Consider the following 17,099-nt stretch of genomic DNA (forward strand, 5'->3'; position numbering starts at 1 on the left):
AACTCATTTCCTTCTTCCACAAAGTCCCTGACCTTGAGATACCCGGGATGAATTTTAGTCCCCTTTGCTTTAACCACAATCCTTCGCCAGACTTTTTCACTAACTCCTTCCTACTTCTCTGGATCTATAGTTCCTTCCCCTTCCCATCTTATCACATCAGTTCCCATGCTGATACCTCTTCTCCTCTTTCTTCCCCATTGGTCATGCTCTGGGGATCTCCTGAAACTTTGCTACAATTTTGCTTTCCAAAAGTTGAACAAATTTATGATGCCACGGCAATATGTGTATTGCTGGTAGATCCACAGAGATGATATCTTGCTTTAATTTGCCTTATAAATAATAAATATTCAAAAATTTTAAATATTTAATTAAAATCACAAATTTAAAATATCAGATTTTCAGGGGCCAGCCCTGCAGCCAAGTGGTTAAGTTTGCGTGCTTCACTTTGGTGGCCTAGGGTTTCACTGCTTCGATCCTGGGCGCGGACATGGCGCTGCTCGTCAGGTCACATTGAGGTGGCATCCCACATGCAACAACTAGAAGAACCCACAACTAAAATATACAACTATGCATTGGGGGGACTTGAGGAGAAAAGGCAGAAAAAAAAAGGAAGATTGGCAACAGTTGATAGCTCAGGTTTTTCTCTAATGATTTAAGCTTCTTAAAAACATACAAATATAATAATTAAAAGGCCAAGCAGTACATTCACATTTACACTCTACAAATATTAGTGTTTAAATTTTTTATCTCTTCTTTTCCCCTTTCTCTTTTCCTCCTCTCTCTCCCTCTTCATTTTTCTTCTGCTCCTGCTACTTCTCATTATATTTTATGTACTTTATATATTCTAGGATTTCAGAAATTTTACTAGAAAGTATTTCTATGCTTTCTTGGAATCCAATAAAGAAAATAATTCATAACTATTTATAGATTGCTTCAGCCATTTGAGGTTGCATGATCTTATGCATGAACTTAGTGACTCTTTACCAGGACATGGGTGCTAATTGCTCAGTCCAATGCAATACATACCCAAACAAAAAATTAGGAAGAGTCTCTTTCTATTTTAAAGCCCTATTTGTTTTAATCTTGGTTATCATAAATCCCTGCTATTCAATGATTTTACTTTTTGAAATATGCAGACTTTCCCAGAAATTATGTACTTTCTACATTTAATGACCATTTTCCCATCATTATGATATATTGATCTAGACTACAGATAAAATAGAAAATTCAAATAAATCTTAGAATTATTATATTATAACCAGTAATGTCACCTAAAATGTTTACTTATTAGGAAATGGAAAGCAGTTTGGAGTATCCTCAGAAAATTAAGGATAGATCTACCATATGATCCAGCTATTCCACTGCTGGGTATTTATCCAAAGAACTTGAAAACACAAAGGCATAAAGATACTTGCACCCCTATGTTCATTGCGGCATTATACACAATAGCCAAGACTTGGAAGCAACCCAGGTGCCCATCAAGGGAAGACTGGATAAAGAAGATGTGGTATTTATACACGATGGACTACTACTCAGCCATAAGAAAGGACGAAATCCGGCCATTTGTGACAACATGGATGGACCTTGAGGGTATTATGCTGAGTGAAATAAGTCAGAGGGAGAAAGTCAAATACCATATGATCTCACTCATAAGTAGAAGATAAAAACGACAAAAAAAAAACACATAGCATTGGAGATTGGACTGGTGGTTACCATTGGGGAAGGGGGGAGGGGGGAGGGCAAAAGGGGTGATTAGGGTCACATGTGAGGGGATGCACTATAATTAGTGTTCAGGTGGTGAACATGAGGTAAGGTATCCAGAATTTGAAATATGATGTACATCCAAAAAAAATTAAAATTGAAAAAAAAAGGGAAATGGAGTCTTGATTTGCACAGTTAGCTCTTTTCTTCAGTTATACTTATTTTGACTAATTTATCATTTCTTCCTTAACATTTTTCGATTTATTATGACAATCTTAAGCATACAGAAAAGCAGAGAAAAGAATATAACTGATACCTACATGCCTATTACCTAGATTTAACAATTGTCTGTATTTTGATAAATTTGCTTCATTTGATTATTTTGGCTGAAGTATCTTAAAGCAAATTCCAAGATATCAGGATATTTCACCCCTAAATACTATAGCACACTTTTTTTTTTTTTTTTGGTGAGAAAGATTAGCCCTAATCTGTTGCCAATCTTCCTTTTTTTGCCTGAGGAAGATTGTCACTGAGCTAACACTGTGCCCATCTTCCTCTATTTTCTGTGGGATGCCTCCACAGCATGGCTTGATGAACAATGTTAAGTCTGTACCTGGGATCTGAACCAGCAAACCCTGGGCTGTGGAAGCAGAGGGGGCAAACTTAACCACCACCCACCGAGGCAGCCCCTAGCATGAATTTTTTTAAGAACATTTTTTATCATAACTACAATACTATTATCATATCTAATAAGTAATTCCCCAAAATCATCTAATACTCAGTCCATATCTACATATCTGCAGTTGCTCCCAAAGGTCTCATTGCTGACTTGTTTAAACCAGCATCCAAACACCAAACACTGCATTTGATTGTTATGCCTCAAAAGTCTTTTGATCTAGAACAGTGCCAACCTTATTATTTTTTTCTTATGAGAATAACTTATTGAAGAGAGTAGGCCAGTTGTGCTGTGGAATAGTAGTTTGTATTTTTATGCTGTGTGAGCCTGAATATTTCTTCCATGTATTTGCTTAACATAATGCAAACTGTTTATTCATATATTTTGTCCTCTTATCTACGGAGGTTTTGGTTTTTCTTGTGACTTTGAGACAGCTCTTTATATGTTAAGCACATTTAATTCAACTTTTAAACACTCAGTAGCTTTCCTTTGGGCTTTGTCTCAAGTTCTTTCATTTTCTTTTCTAGAATAAGCAGTCAAATATGTTATTTTTCTCATTTTCTTGCTTTGTTTAAAACCTAAGAAAATTATCGTCTACCACACATTTGTTAAACAGTTTCTTCTGGTTATTGATGATACTTTTTTTTTTTGAGGAAGATTAGCCCTGAACTAACACCTGCCACCAATCCTCCTCTTTTTGCTGAGCTAACATCCATGCCCATCTTTATTTTATATGTGGGACACCTGCCACAGCATGGCTTGATAAGCGGTGCGTATGTCCACGCCTAGGATCTGGGTCAGCAAATCCTGGGCCACCAAAGCAGGGCGGGTGAACTTAACTGCTATGCCACCAGTCAGGCCCCACTGATGATATGTTTTAATACTATTTTAGTTATACTTTTGTTGTAGTCAGATACAAAATAGTCATGTCTTCAAAAAATATTTTCAGTAATTCTTATTCTGATCACCATAAAAAAATAACTAAATAAAGACAAAAAAGAAATCAAACAAAAACTCAAGAAAAAGAAATTTCGTGTGTGTGGGTGTGGGTGTGGGTGTGTGTGTGTGTAGGATGGTAATTACTGCTATGAAAATGAAGAATATGTTGGTCTTGTGGATAAGAACAAAATCTGGAGTTACCCAGATCTGACCCTGCCTCTTAGAAACTGTGTGTTATGATCTGAATTATGACTCCCCCCTCAAAATGCCTATGTTGAAGTTTTAACCTCCAATACCTAGGAATGTTACCGTATTGGGAGGTAGAGCCTCTAAAGTAGTAATTAAGGTGAAAAGGTCATATGAATAGGCCCTAATCCAGTATCACTAGCCTCCTTATAAGAAGAGGAGAAAAGGACGTAGACACACACAAAGACCATATCTGGGAAGATCAGGGAAGAAGGCAGCCACATACAAGCCAAGGAGTGAGACAGTAGAAGAAACCAATCCTGCTGACACTTTCATCTTGGACTTCTAGCCTCCAGAATTGCAAGAAAATTAATTTCTGCAGTTTGATCCACCCAGTCTGTGGTACATGGTTATGGCAGCCCTAGCAAACAAATACACTGTGTGACCTTGAATAAACTACTTAAATTTTTCTAAAGCTCAATTTCCTCAGCTGTAAAATGGGAATAATAATAATACCTACCCTGTAGGGTTGTTGTGAGAATTAAATAATGTATGTAAAGCTCATAGCATAGTAAGCACTAAATAAATTCTAGCTATTATCATTATGAAGATTAAACTAAATTATGCATGTAAAACAGCTCAGTGCCTGGTACACAAAGTTCTACTAAGTATTAGCTATTTTTAATAAATTTTCCATTTTTATTGCCTTTTCCTATCTCCAGATTAATGCCTTTTAGATGAGTCTAGGTTATTTGTGCCATAGTTAAGTCAGATGCAACAGGCTTTGATTTACTGCTGAAACAGATTAACCAATCCAATTCAATGCTACAAACATTGGTTGAGCACCTACGTTTCATCACATTTATTTCCAAATACTTGATATGCTTTGATGTTGTTATAAATGGTATCTTTTAAAAAATTTTATTTCTACTTTGAAGCTTTTTTATAAAGATGCAATTTATTCTTACGTGTTATTTTCTATCAGCCTTGCTAAGCTTTCCTATTAACTTAAAAAATTTATTCTGTAGTTTCTTCTGGATATTTTATGCTCATAATCAAATTACATGCAAATAATGAGAATTTCTTTTTCTTCTTTCTAAACTTTACATATTTCGCTGAACAAAAATTCTTAATTTTAATATAATCAAATTTATCAATATTTTCTTTTATACTCAATGACTTGTGTGTCTTAAGAAACTCCTTCCCTACCTAAAGGTCTAAAAGATATTTATGTGTATTTTCTGCCTAAGAGTTTTCTTACTTTGTTTTATTTTTTCTTTTCTTCTTTCATTTTCTTTTCTTCTTTTTGAGGAGGATTAGCCCTGAGCTAACATCCACTACCAATCCTCCTCTTCTTGCTGAGGAAGACTGGCCTTGAGCCAACATCGGTGCCCATCTTCCTCTACCTTACGTGTGTGACGCCTACCACAGCATTGCTTGAGGAGTGGTGCCTGTGTCCTGCCTGGGATCCAAACCAGCAATCCCCAGGCCGCCAAGAGGGAGCACGAACCCAACCGCTGCTTCACCGGGCCAGCCCCTACAAGTTTTATTTTTGAATATTCGTCCTTAATCCATCTGTAGTTCATGCTGCACACACAGCCATATTAGGACAAGGCACAATTTCTAGCCTTGGCCTGGAAGGCCTGGCTTGCTGCATGCACTGACTGTCGTTCCACTTCATCTCACATCACGCTTCACTTTGCTCTCATTGTTCCAGCCACTCTGTGCCTCCCTCTTCATTTACTGATTCTTCTGATACAGCTCAACTGTCATTTCCTTAATGATGAATTCCCCAATTTGCTCTCCCATTAGGACTTCCCTTAGTACTGTATGCTTCTCCTCATAGAACTTTTCCAAGCTGTACTTTTACTTTTGCTTGTGTGATTATTTGACTAATGTCTGTCCTCAACTAGACTATAAGCTCCATGAAGACATGAACTATGTCTGTTTGAGCTAAAATATTGCATCCCCAGAATGCAGCGAGGTGTCCAATATTTGTTGAAGTAATGAATATATACATCTATACCTACCTATGTAATGAAAATCACCAATATCAGAGTTACCTGGTGTTCTTGCTAAAAATGCAGTCTCAGTCTTTGTTTCAGGGGGTCTGCGATGGGGAATCAGGGATCTGCTCGTTAAGTGCGCTGCCCCCACTCTCCGTGGGGTGGTGGCACCTAAACGTTTGAGAACCCCTGACCTAATGTCACCGAATATCTTTCTAAAGTTGAGACGACCGGGTTTCTCTGCCTTCAGTGGCTCCCAAGTTCATATGCATTCTCGTAGCTTCCTTGCCCCATTGCATCCTCTCCCTGTTTCCTTCTTTCCTAGTCAAACTCAACTTTTCTCAAACTTTCACCACTCCGTGCTCTATATTAACAGCCCATTCTTTCTAATGATACTTCTTGACTCCCTTCTCAGCCACAAGTAATCTTGACTACCTGGTCCACCATTATTGGTGATGGTTTTTTTTTTTTTTTCAAAAGAGGACGGGGGAGAGTAGTCTGAATTAGGTTATGAGGCCCCAGTAGGCGGGTACCTCACCTCAACCATTGAACTCACTTCGCTGGCCGTGAGTCTGTTCCAAGCTCCGGCTAAGGAGGCATCCGCCGGGCCCCTCCCCAAGGGCGGGGTCCACAGCATCTCCTGCCCAGTCTGCCCTCGCGCGGAGCCCCGTTCTCTGGGAACCCACCTCCCTGAAGGTCAGGGAGGGCCCTGTTAGGGCCGCTTTTGGCCCTAGTCTCAGACCTTCCCAAGGGACAGGGCGTAGAGTGACGTAAACGCACTCAGCTCGTGGCCCCACCGATGAGCTTCCCTCCGCCCTACAGGGGAAAGCAGCCCATGGCTGCATTTATAAGACTCACAGATCTAAAGCCATTTCACGAATAGGGTGACTTCCCACAATACACAGCGACATGCAAACATAGCGGGGCGTGCCTTTCCTGTACCCTGTGGGCATCTCTCCTGGACGCACGCGCGCCGGGTGTTCCCGCGCTGTGACTCTAGGCAAGCGCTTCCTGGGAGAGAGTTGATGACGGCAGCATTCGGGCTCCATGGCGGCTCGGCGGCGGTTGCGGGGGAGGAACAGCAGTCGACCGGGAGGTTCGGAGCTCTTTGGGGTGGAATGCTGTGGGGCGGGAAGTCGGAAAGGCAACGGCGCCCTCTACTCTAGCCCCTCCCCCTTCCGTCGCCCCCTAACCCTCGCTTGGCCGCCAAGCTAGGTTTGGTTCTAAACTTTTAAAATTTCAGTTTTCAGAGCTATTTGGATTACAGAATTGTGGACCTGTAACAACTGACATAGTGCCAGCACTGTTGTAAATACCTAATGTCATCCACTTTAAAAAGTTAATTGTAAGGTACATCATTATTTTATGTACACTAAGAAAGGAAAAATGCTTCCAATTAAAACATGATGAACATGACTGTTAGTATGTCATGTATTGTGAAATGCATCCCAGTTTCAGAGATAGTAAAGTGCAAGTCTTAGAACTGATGAGATCTCATACTGTGTATTGTATTGTATTCTTAAACGCATAGGCCCACCCTACAGATTTGGTACTATTGTCACCCTCTGGATTTTACATTTGGAGCAACTGAGGTACAAAGAGATGAAATAACTTCTACAAGGTTCCACAGCTAGAAGAGACAGAGCTGGGCCCTAAGCTAGGCACAGACTCCAGAGCACTCTACTAACCCTTATCTCATACCTCCCTAGGTAGTTTGATGATAGGCATTGGGGGACGGTGTATTGGGGCACAAGTAAACAAAAGAGATAAGCAGGCTATGAGACTGTGCCTCAGGCTATGAGCTCACAGGAGCCCTGGGGATCCCTTTTATTTTATTTTTATTGTATTGTATCCCATTTTTTAAACATTTTAATCTAATGTTTTTTATTTTATTTGGCTAGAATAGCAGTTTAGGAAGTGATTACTCAGACTGTTATCAAGAGTTATTTCTTTGTAAACTTACAGAACCATCCCAAACCAGTTCTTTAGAAAGATGTTTTTCTCAGAGTAGGATCATATTCAGTTTGTACTTGTTCTTTCTTTTGCTTCTCTGCCCATTCTTCTTGCCCTTAGCTTCTGTAGCATTAAATGAAACCGAAAGAGTTAATAATGGCCACACAGCTACAAAAGACCCTCCCCCTGCCAAGAAATCTCGAAGATGCCAGAGGCAGGGGGTGAAAAAGGAGCCTGTGGCTGGAGGAAAGACTGATAAGGAAAGGACAGAAAACAAGCAAGGTCAGCTTCTTGTGGTAGGCCAGGGACAGAGGGCATGGGCCACCAGGAGGGTCTCTGGGAGGGATGAGGGTGGGAGATATCTTGTTCTTTCAACTCTCGTTCTTTCCTTTCTTGAAGACATAATTAACTTTCTATCCTTGGGGCATACCACAGGACTAATCTACTTTCTCGGAATCTTCAGTTTCATGTGTTTGAGGTGGATTTAGGCCTGGGCATATCAAGATTGCTTGGGAAGGGCAAAGTTAATTATGACAGGTTTCTGTCTAACCATGACAGCTGTTTTTGACTCTAGTACAAATAGCCATAGTGCGTATCTGTCTTTCCTCAGAGTCTGTGAAGACCTTGCTGTTAAAAGGCAAAGTTCCAGTGGACCCGGAGTGCACAGCCAAGGTGGGGAAGGTGAGAGACTCCTCGGCTGTTGATTTCTTAGAGAGCAGTGTTCTGTTGTTATTGAGATTCTCATCTGGAACGTTGCTAGTATTCATTTTAGGAATCCTCTCTGAAATATTACTAGTGATTAATTTTCTCCAAGGCTAAGAGATGGGAGTCATGGAGTTTGGGGTTAATAATCAGTGTTTTGAACATGGTTAACTTCTGGATTGTCATCAGACTTCCACACCTCATTCTCTTTCTCAATTAGAAAATTATATGATTATTGAGGAAGAAATGTGAAACTATGCCCTGTATGGCATGAGTTACTGATAAATGGGAAAAGTATTTGAAAAATACAAAAGAAAGGCTTCCAGGGCTGGTCCAGTGGTGCAGCAGTCAGGTTCACATGTTCTGCTTTGGCGGGCCAGGATTCACCGGCCTGGATCCCAGTTGCAGACCCGTGCACCACTTGTCAAGCCATGCTGCGGCAGGCGTCCCACATATAAAGTAGAGGAAGATGGGCACAGCTGTTAGCTCAGGACCAGTCTTCCTTGGCAAAAAAGAAGAGGATTGGCAGCAGATGTTAGTTCAGGGCTAATCTTCCTCAAAAAAAATAAAATAAAGGCTTCCTCTGGTGCAGTTTTCCTTTAAGTGAAACCTTTGTATTTCTGTAATTATAAAAAGGCTACATGTTTTCATTATAGGCATAACAGGTTATGTGTGGAACAACATACTTTTGCATTTCTTTCCCTTAAAGGTGGATGTTGGCGGTGCTGGAGAATGACACCTTGAGGCATAAGAAAATTTAGAGCCTCACTTAGGATCTCATCAGGGCTGAGATTATACAAATGTCACTGTTTTCTTTTCTCTCTAGGCCCATGTGTACTGTGAAGGGAATGATGTCTATGATGCCATGCTGAATCAGGTAAGGCGAGGAGCCATTCTATTTATGGGAATTTCTTCTTGATAATTATTGATGACAGTGTCCCAATGCCCAGCCCTTTAATTCTGAAGGTCCTTATCTTAGCCATTAGTGGTTCATACTTCCAAGTACTGAGCCCTCATGCACTCTACCTGATAGTGGCGTCCTCTGTGAGAGGCAGATCTTTTTGCAGATTTCATGCTTTCTTGAACCTGTGAACTCTCTATTTTGCACATTTGCTGATAGACTGTTGGTCTTTGTCTTACTGGCTTCAAGGAACTTTATATAATATGGAGAATAGTCCTTCGTTTATAATATAAATTGCTTGTATCTTTTCGAAATTTGTCATTTGCCTTTTGATTCTCTTTATGGTATGCTTTTTGCCCTGATTGAAGTTTTAAATTTTTATATAGTTAAATTTATTATTTTTTTCTTTTAACATAACCTTTTTCTCTTTATTTGTTTTTGTTGTTTCAAATAAATAAGAATTTGCCTGGATAATACATTTCCTGAATATCTCTTCATGTTTTAATTTATTAATCCATCATATATAATTTTAACAACTACCTAGTATTCCTTTGTTACTACTTCTTTCACTGAAAGTATCATGAGCAGATAGAAAAGATCTTAAGCCCTTTTTTGTTCTAACATCCTGTGACTTTATATTGTGAGTAGGCAGGAGGTAGGAAGGGGCAGCTTAACAAAGAAGAGTGTTTGGATACCCAGGCCTCAGCCTTACAGCCAAGCCGCGGTTCCTTATCATGGACCACTCCATCTTTTCACTCGGAGTTAGTTACTTGTGGGAGACCTCCTTTTAGATAGTAGTCACGTTCTCTCTGAAGATCTCCAAGTCAGGTCATGCTAGGTATGAGACAGATGTGGCAGTAGTTGCTGCCTATCCTCTGTCCCCTCCTAACGCTGCCTGCTCTCAGCTCATTGTCCAACTGCTGCAGCTAACAAACCAAAGCTGCAGTTAGAACTATTAAAGAGTAAGTTGTGTAAATAAGTAAGCATAATAGTTACAGACCTTTGGGACATCAAAATTGTTTTCATTTGGAAAATAATAATTGTGAATGGAATGGGAGCTGGAAAAGCACATAGGGCCTAGAAAATATCTATGGAGGGAGCTGAGGCGGGAAAAAATAGAAGCCAATCAATGTAAGGTATTTGAGGTTGAGTAGAGGGTATTAGGAACTTTCCAGGCTCCAGCTTTAATTTCTAGGAATCCAAAGTTTAATATAGAAATTCTATTCCTTGTGCTCACTTCAGCATGTATACTAAAATTGGAATGACACAGAGATTAGCATGGCACCTATGCAAGGATGACATGCAAATTTGTGAAGCATTCTATATTTAAAAAAAAAAGAAATTTTATTCCTTCCTTCTATCCTTACTCTTATAGGAACATGGTTTTCTTGCCCTATGCTGTCCTTTTCCTTACAGCAGTTACTGGCACTGTAACTACGGAAGAGTTGTTGGTTTATGTGGCTCTTTGCAAGCCTCTCTTCTTGTATGTTTGTATTTCTCTAACTTATCATAGACCAATCTTCAGTTCAACAACAACAAGTACTATGTGATTCAACTGTTAGAAGATGATGCCCAGAGGAACTTCAGTGTTTGGATGAGATGGGGCCGAGGTAATGACTTTTATTACGGATTTTATGAGTTGACATTCAGAATGCCAGAATCAGCTTGGTGAGTGGTCAAAAGATCCTCTGGGTTTAAATTGGTGGAATGAAGACTCTATAACGTGGGAGGGGCTTAAGAATCAAATTGTGCTTCTTGAAATTAAGGATCGGCAGGCATGCTCATTAGGAAGTTTCCACTGGAAAAGCTAAGAGCAGCCTGTTGAGGCTGAGAACTCGCCTGTGATTAGTCTGCTAGTGCTGCTCAGGGGCTATGGCAGTTAGCAGGTAACTAGTATCAACAGGATCAGTTCCCTGAGCTCTTTCACCTTTCCCTTCTCCCCTTGCTGTCCGTTTGTCAGATGCTAAACGGAGAGACCTGAGAGAGCTAGTTTGTTACTATTAGGAAACTCTTATTGGATTGGGTGGGAGGGAACCATCTTATGTGTGGCATTTACTTTGCAGTTGGGAAAGTGGGGCAGCACAGCTTGGTGGCTTGTTCAGGGGACCTCAACAAGGCCAAGGAAATCTTTCAGAAGAAGTGAGTGCTAAGAAATGAGTACCAAAAAATACCTTTCTTCTTGGATGTATCTTCTTTAAGAATGTTATAATAAGTGTGATTTGGCCTAAATGTTAATGTCTTTCCGCTGTGAGAATCTATGTCTGGAACACCAAACTGCATCATTACTTAGTCATGATAGCACCTGGAACCTTGAAATGACTTAAAAACAGAAGACTCTAATATATTTAGCATATGACCAACAATTTAGGAAATTTGGGGAAAGTGGGATGAGAATATCCAGCTAGAGTTTAAAAAGTTATTTTACTGGGGGCAGCCCAGTGGCGCAGCGGTTAAGTTCGCACGTTCCGCTTTGGTGGCCCCAGGGTTTGCAGGTTCGGATCCCAGGTGTGGACATGGCACCGCTTGGCACGCCATGTTGTGGTAGGCGTCCCACATGTAAAGTAGAGGAAGTGGACATGGATGTTAGCTCAGGGCCAGTCTTCCTCAGCAAAAAGTGAAGGATTGGCAGCAGATGTTAGCTCAGGGCTAATCTTCCTCAAAAAAAAAATTTATTTTACTATGATATGGGTGAAGAACTTTCTGGAGTCTCTGGGAACATTTCTTTCAGAGAAAGGGATTGCATAGGGATCTTTTATCTGAAATCTTAATGACTTTTGTGGTGTTTTGGGGCCTTTGGGAAGCTCGAGGGTCCTTTTTCCAATTTTTTGTTCCCTTTGTCTCCAGAGCTTTTCTGTCCATTCAGGGTTCTAATTTACAGTCCGGACTTATGGAATGTTGATATGTGAAAGAGCTCTGCTATGCAAAATAAAGTTTGGTGATGTTCTGTCTAAGGAAACAATGGTAAACCTATCCTTAGTAGTAGACCCTTATTTATAAGATTTTGTCACCCCCTTCGACTCTGCAGATTCCTTGACAAAACAAAAAACAATTGGGAGGGTCGTGAGAAGTTTGAGAAGGTGCCTGGCAAATATGATATGCTGCAGATGGACTATTCCACCACTACTCAGGTAAACTCTGTATGTTTGAGGGGAAAACTGTTTCCTCTTAACCAGGGTGAATTCTAGCAGAATGGCTTAGATCAGGTCCTAAACTAGAACAGACCAGGATATCTTGAGGCTTGCTGTTTCCCACCTAAGTAGAGATTACAGTTCCTTCAGGGGTAGCTTTTACCGATTTTTGTAGTCTTGAAGGGACTATAAAATGAGGATAGAATATACTTCTCTAATCTCTGTTATTTGCTAAGGTTCTTATTAAATCTTAGGTCTTGTTTCCAGAAGTTTAATGTTATAGATCAAGAGAGGAGTAATAAATAGTCAAACTGATAAAACTACATTTAAACTTATTTTCACTTCTCGTTATACACCACAGTAAAAAAATTAATTTTGTCAAACTGAGGTGCAAGTAGGGTGCTGAAAACTGTCATATATCTGAAAAATGGAGAAATGCTAGTCTTTTAAGATGAGAAGATTTGAGATATACTAGCTGTCTTTACATACTTAAAGACGTCTTATTAGGAGGGCCTTTTAGACTTATTGAGTGTTTTACTATGGGAGGCAGAAATAGGACAAGAAGGCAGAAGTCACGCTGAGTACTCTAACTAGGTTAATTGTGGAATGAGCCTGTGTTCTAGCAGAGGCTAACTGATGTCCACCTGCCTGGGATATTGTAGAGCCAGTCCTTACAGGGAGCTTGAAACAGGTCCTTTCAAGATTTTATGATTTTATTTTTTTTTTTTTTTTGGCCATAGAGTGAAGAGGAAACTAAAAAAGAGGAATCTCTTAAATCCTCCTTGAAACCAGAGTCACAGCTAGATCTTCGTGTCCAGGAGCTGATAAAGTTGATCTGTAATGTCCAGGCCATGGAAGAGATGATGGTAGAAATGAAATATGATACCAAGAAAGCCCCACTTGGTAGGACTTCAGATTCTATCCTACATTCTTTCTTCATATTTCCTAGTTCCTCTAACAGGATATTTCATCACTGTCATGATTTAAAGCTTGCTCATATTACTGACTGAAGAAAAAGAGATTTGGGGTGAAAGCTTGTATGTGTGGTGGGGGGGCTATTTTGAAAGTTGAAAGGTGAGAGTCTTTGTTGGTCAGGGACATAAATACAGTTTATAGGATGGGACCCTAGTTGTGGAGTCTGATCCCTGGCTGGGCCTGCAGGAAAGCTGACAGTGGCACAAATCAAGGCAGGTTACCAGTCGCTTAAGAAGATTGAGGATTGTATTCGAGCTGGCCAGCATGGACGAGCTCTCACAGAAGCATGCAATGAATTCTATACTAGGATCCCACATGACTTTGGGTAAGACCTGTGCTATTTCTTCACTTTGATCTTCTACCTAACCATATCCCTTACATCACTCAGCAGCAACTATAATCTTTTTAATCTCTTATTTCTAAGGAGATGATCATCTTGAATAGATACAGAGCCAAAATGATTTATAGATAGCCTATTTAATCAGCTTATGAGGATGGGATGCAATCTTTTGGCCTGATTACAACATATTCTCTGACCAAGTGAAAGTTACCAACTCACAAGAGAATGGGTCTAGCTATCCAACAAGTAAAATACCTTCAGGCACATCACCCCTATTCTAACCACACTAACTCCATTTCTGTAAACTCGAATGGTATTAGGTATATAAAATACATTTTATCATTGATTCTGTTTTCTGGTGCTTATTCCTTCTATTGCTTTATACAGCCCTGTGACCTAGAAATAACCCTGAGTGGTCAATAGGTCTACTTCTACTTCTAGACAGGACTATATCCAAACTATTCCTTATTGGTGTCAATATAGCTTATTTAAAAAATGATCCCATAAAAAAAGGATTTGAACTCTACTTCCAAATGTCAAAACCTGTACAGTTCGTTTTATCCTACTCAGAGTATATACATCATATCTCTTTATATATTTGTAAGTTAAAATCTCTTTACAGATCTTTCTCTCAGTTGGAAAACCCCAGTTTCTTATGCCTATTTTCTAAAGGACCTATCTTTAGCCTGTTATTTTTAATCATGTGCCTTTTGGCCACACATCGAGGACTCATTATTGGTCATATCTCTATCCTTAGACTCCGTACCCCTCCTTTAATCCGGACAGAGAAAGAACTATCAGAAAAAGTACAGCTGCTAGAGGTGAGATGTGTATAGATTGGGAAGTATTGAATCTCTTGTCCCAGGTCCCTCCCACATTGATTCTGTATCTCATCTTGTCAGGCTTTGGGAGACATTGAAATTGCCATGAAGCTGGTGAAGACAGAGCTGCAAAGCCCAGAACACCCATTGGACCAACACTATAGAAGATTACATTGTGCCTTGCGCCCTCTAGACCGTGACAGTTATGAGTTCAAAGTAAGGAAAATGATAATTTATTTTCCTACCTTTAAGGCCCATCCCCCACCCCCACCCCCACCGCAGTGTTTTCTGACTCCTTCTGGTTAACAGCAAACTTTTGTATAGGGCAGAATTTCTATTTACTAGGAATTTGGGGAGGCAGAGGTCTTTCTAACTGCCTTTTGAGACTATTTAGGAGCAGAAAGCTCTGCCAGTTTATACCAGAAGCTGTGAGGCTCTTCAGCTCAGTGTGGTCTCTTGTTGAGTCCACATGAGCCATTTCCTTCATTCTTTTTCGCAGGTGATTTCCCAGTACCTACAGTCTACTCATGCTCCCACACACAGTGACTATACCATGACCTTGCTGGATGTTTTTGAAGTAGAGAAGGAGGGTGAGAAAGAAGCCTTCAGAGAGGACCTTCATAACAGGTCTCAGTTTAGCTTTGGGTTTGGGAAGGTACTCCCTTGCCTGAAGTACAGTTACAGAACTTACAGAGAAGGATGGCTTATGCTTATGGCCTATGTTTGCAGGAGAGCAATAGAGAGTACAATAATAATGGCTTTTCCTTAGGATGCTGCTATGGCATGGTTCCAGGTTGAGTAACTGGGTGGGAATCCTGAGCCATGGGCTTCGAATTGCCCCACCTGAAGCTCCCATCACAGGTTACATGGTGAGTAGAAATTGAACCCTGGAAGGAGGCACAAGGGAAAAGGATACAATAATTTTGTCAGTCCTTTTTTTTGCGTTTTTTCCCTAGGTTAGGATTAGGTGGTACCCTAAAGAATTCAACAAGCTCACTGATAACCCTGACATTTCTTACTATGTCCCTCTTTCTTTAAATTCCTAAAGATATCTCTCCTTTCTCCCCAGAAAGCAGTGATTCACCAATGCATCTGCCTTCTCTGGAACAGAATTGTGAGGGGAAATGGAGAAGGATCTATATTGTGTTTAAGATAATGAAAACACAAGGTCAATGGTATGAGCCTCCTTTCTAACATAGTGAGTTAAGCGGCTGACCTTAGTGTTTGTTTATATATTTCAGTTTGGAAAAGGAATCTACTTTGCTGACATGTCTTCCAAGAGTGCCAATTACTGCTTTGCCTCTCACCTAAAGGATACTGGGCTGCTGCTCTTATCAGAGGTGAGGCAGGAACACATCTGTGATCTCCAGTTTATTATTAGTTCCTGTTTTTCCAAAGAGAAAAGTTTGAGCCCAGAACCAAGAGGTTCACCTTGGAGAGCTTTAGAGGGGAATTGGAAATTGCCCTGGATCCCTCTGATGGAGTAGGGGAAGAAAGTATTGATGGAATTTTCTGTTTGGCCTTAAAGCCATCCGATTCTCAGTAGGATGTGGGCAAAGATCTTTGGTTTTGCAGGTCGCTCTAGGTCAGTGTAATGAGCTACTAGAGGCCAATCCTGAGGCCGAAGGGTTACTTCAAGGAAAACACAGCACCAAAGGATTGGGCAAGATGGCTCCCAGTCCTGCCTGCTTCACCACCCTGTAAGTACTCAGAGCCTGGAAGGCCAGAAGACTTCTTTTGGCCAGATAAGACTCTACTTTCTGTATTCCAGCTTCTGAACCAGAGGCAGCTGTTGATACACTCTTTCATTTGGCAGGAATGGAAGTACAGTGCCCTTAGGACCAGCAAGTGAAACAGGAATTCTGAATCCAGAGGGTTATACCCTCAATTACAATGAATTTATTGTCTACAGCCCCAACCAGGTCCGTATGCGATACCTTCTAAAGATTCGATTTAATTTCTTGCAGTTGTGGTGAGTGTTGATATTAAATAAACCAGAGAAGATATGATCCTCAAGCAAGAAAATAAGCAGTTTTGTACTTTTGAATTTTCTGATACTTTATGTAATAAAAATAGTACAAATCTACTGCTGGTTTCTTTGGGCTTTACTTCTCCCAGCACGTACTTCTTCTGATGTTAGTATATCTTTATTTCAAGGACAGAAAGTACACATGCTCTGTATCCCACAGCTAGCTGCGTGTTCCTCAGGATCCTGTTCTTTCACAGCAGAATAGCCTCTCTGCAGTGAGGGGTGCTAATGGAGACTGATGCTTTTCCCCATTTCATTCAATTTTTCTGAAAACTGGAGTTTTTTGAGTATTACTGCAGGAAGAGTAGAGGCAGCAAAGGCTGAATTATTCCCTTTTTTCCCATCCAGATCTTCTCACTTGCCTTTTTCCCCTGTTTACCAACTGCAGAGCAGGTCTCCTACCACTTAACGTGCTAGGATTCAGCAGATATCCAGAAATTTGGGGAACACTCGGAGAACTCTCTCTAAGCCTAAATATATCTCGGGGAGGAAAGGAGAGAAGTAGAATGAGCTTTTACCTACCCTGCTCCATCTGAGAGGACCAAAGTCCAAGTCACATCCAAAGACTTCCTGATTACTTGTAAACACATGCAACACAGATACACATACCACACCTCCGTAGATAACAGTGAAGCTTATTTAAATGAAAACAATAATCAGTAACTTTTTAGACACCAGATTACCAATATCTATCAAAATTTAACATGTACACGCCCTTTGACCTGAAAATTACAGATGGATA

General features: G+C 40.4%; 1 protein-coding gene and 1 pseudogene across 3 annotated transcripts; both read left to right on the top strand.

The window, feature by feature from the left end:
* Nucleotides 1-4,769: 4,769 nt before the first annotated feature.
* Nucleotides 4,770-16,414, top strand: PARP2 (poly(ADP-ribose) polymerase 2). 3 transcript variants are annotated; one of them, XM_070626345.1, is made up of 17 exons: nt 6,444-6,604; nt 6,752-6,858; nt 7,582-7,743; nt 8,072-8,142; nt 8,990-9,040; nt 10,578-10,674; nt 11,128-11,203; nt 12,090-12,192; nt 12,933-13,095; nt 13,354-13,492; nt 14,265-14,328; nt 14,410-14,544; nt 14,828-14,955; nt 15,098-15,197; nt 15,570-15,668; nt 15,904-16,028; nt 16,145-16,414. In XM_070626345.1, exons 5-17 carry the CDS (start codon nt 9,029-9,031, stop codon nt 16,302-16,304), a joined length of 1,401 nt encoding a protein of 466 aa, XP_070482446.1. In that variant the 5' UTR covers nt 6,444-6,604; nt 6,752-6,858; nt 7,582-7,743; nt 8,072-8,142; nt 8,990-9,028; the 3' UTR covers nt 16,305-16,414. The 3 variants fall into 3 exon arrangements, with proteins under 3 accessions (XP_008531393.1, XP_070482446.1, XP_070482456.1); XM_008533171.2 differs by lacking the exon at nt 6,752-6,858 and having other exon boundaries at nt 4,770-6,604; XM_070626355.1 differs by lacking the exon at nt 6,752-6,858 and having other exon boundaries at nt 6,479-6,723.
* On the top strand, nt 10,294-10,394 carry LOC139078341 (U6 spliceosomal RNA; annotated as a pseudogene).
* Nucleotides 16,415-17,099: the final 685 nt, after the last annotated feature.

Source organism: Equus przewalskii, chromosome 1 (genome assembly GCF_037783145.1).
Source record: "Equus przewalskii isolate Varuska chromosome 1, EquPr2, whole genome shotgun sequence".
NCBI lineage: Eukaryota > Metazoa > Chordata > Mammalia > Perissodactyla > Equidae > Equus > Equus przewalskii.

What these genes read in the sequence shown, in the direction of transcription:
- PARP2 (XM_008533171.2), top strand. Translation starts at nt 6,556, where the DNA reads ATGGCGGCTCGGCGGCGGTTGCGGGGGAGGAACAGCAGTCGACCGGGA. An exon ending in TTGGATGAGATGGGGCCGAG is followed by an intron (nt 10,675 to 11,127) that starts GTAATGACTTTT and finishes TTTACTTTGCAG; the next exon opens with TTGGGAAAGTGGGGCAGCAC. An exon ending in TACCAAGAAAGCCCCACTTG is followed by an intron (nt 13,096 to 13,353) that starts GTAGGACTTCAG and finishes CTGGGCCTGCAG; the next exon opens with GAAAGCTGACAGTGGCACAA.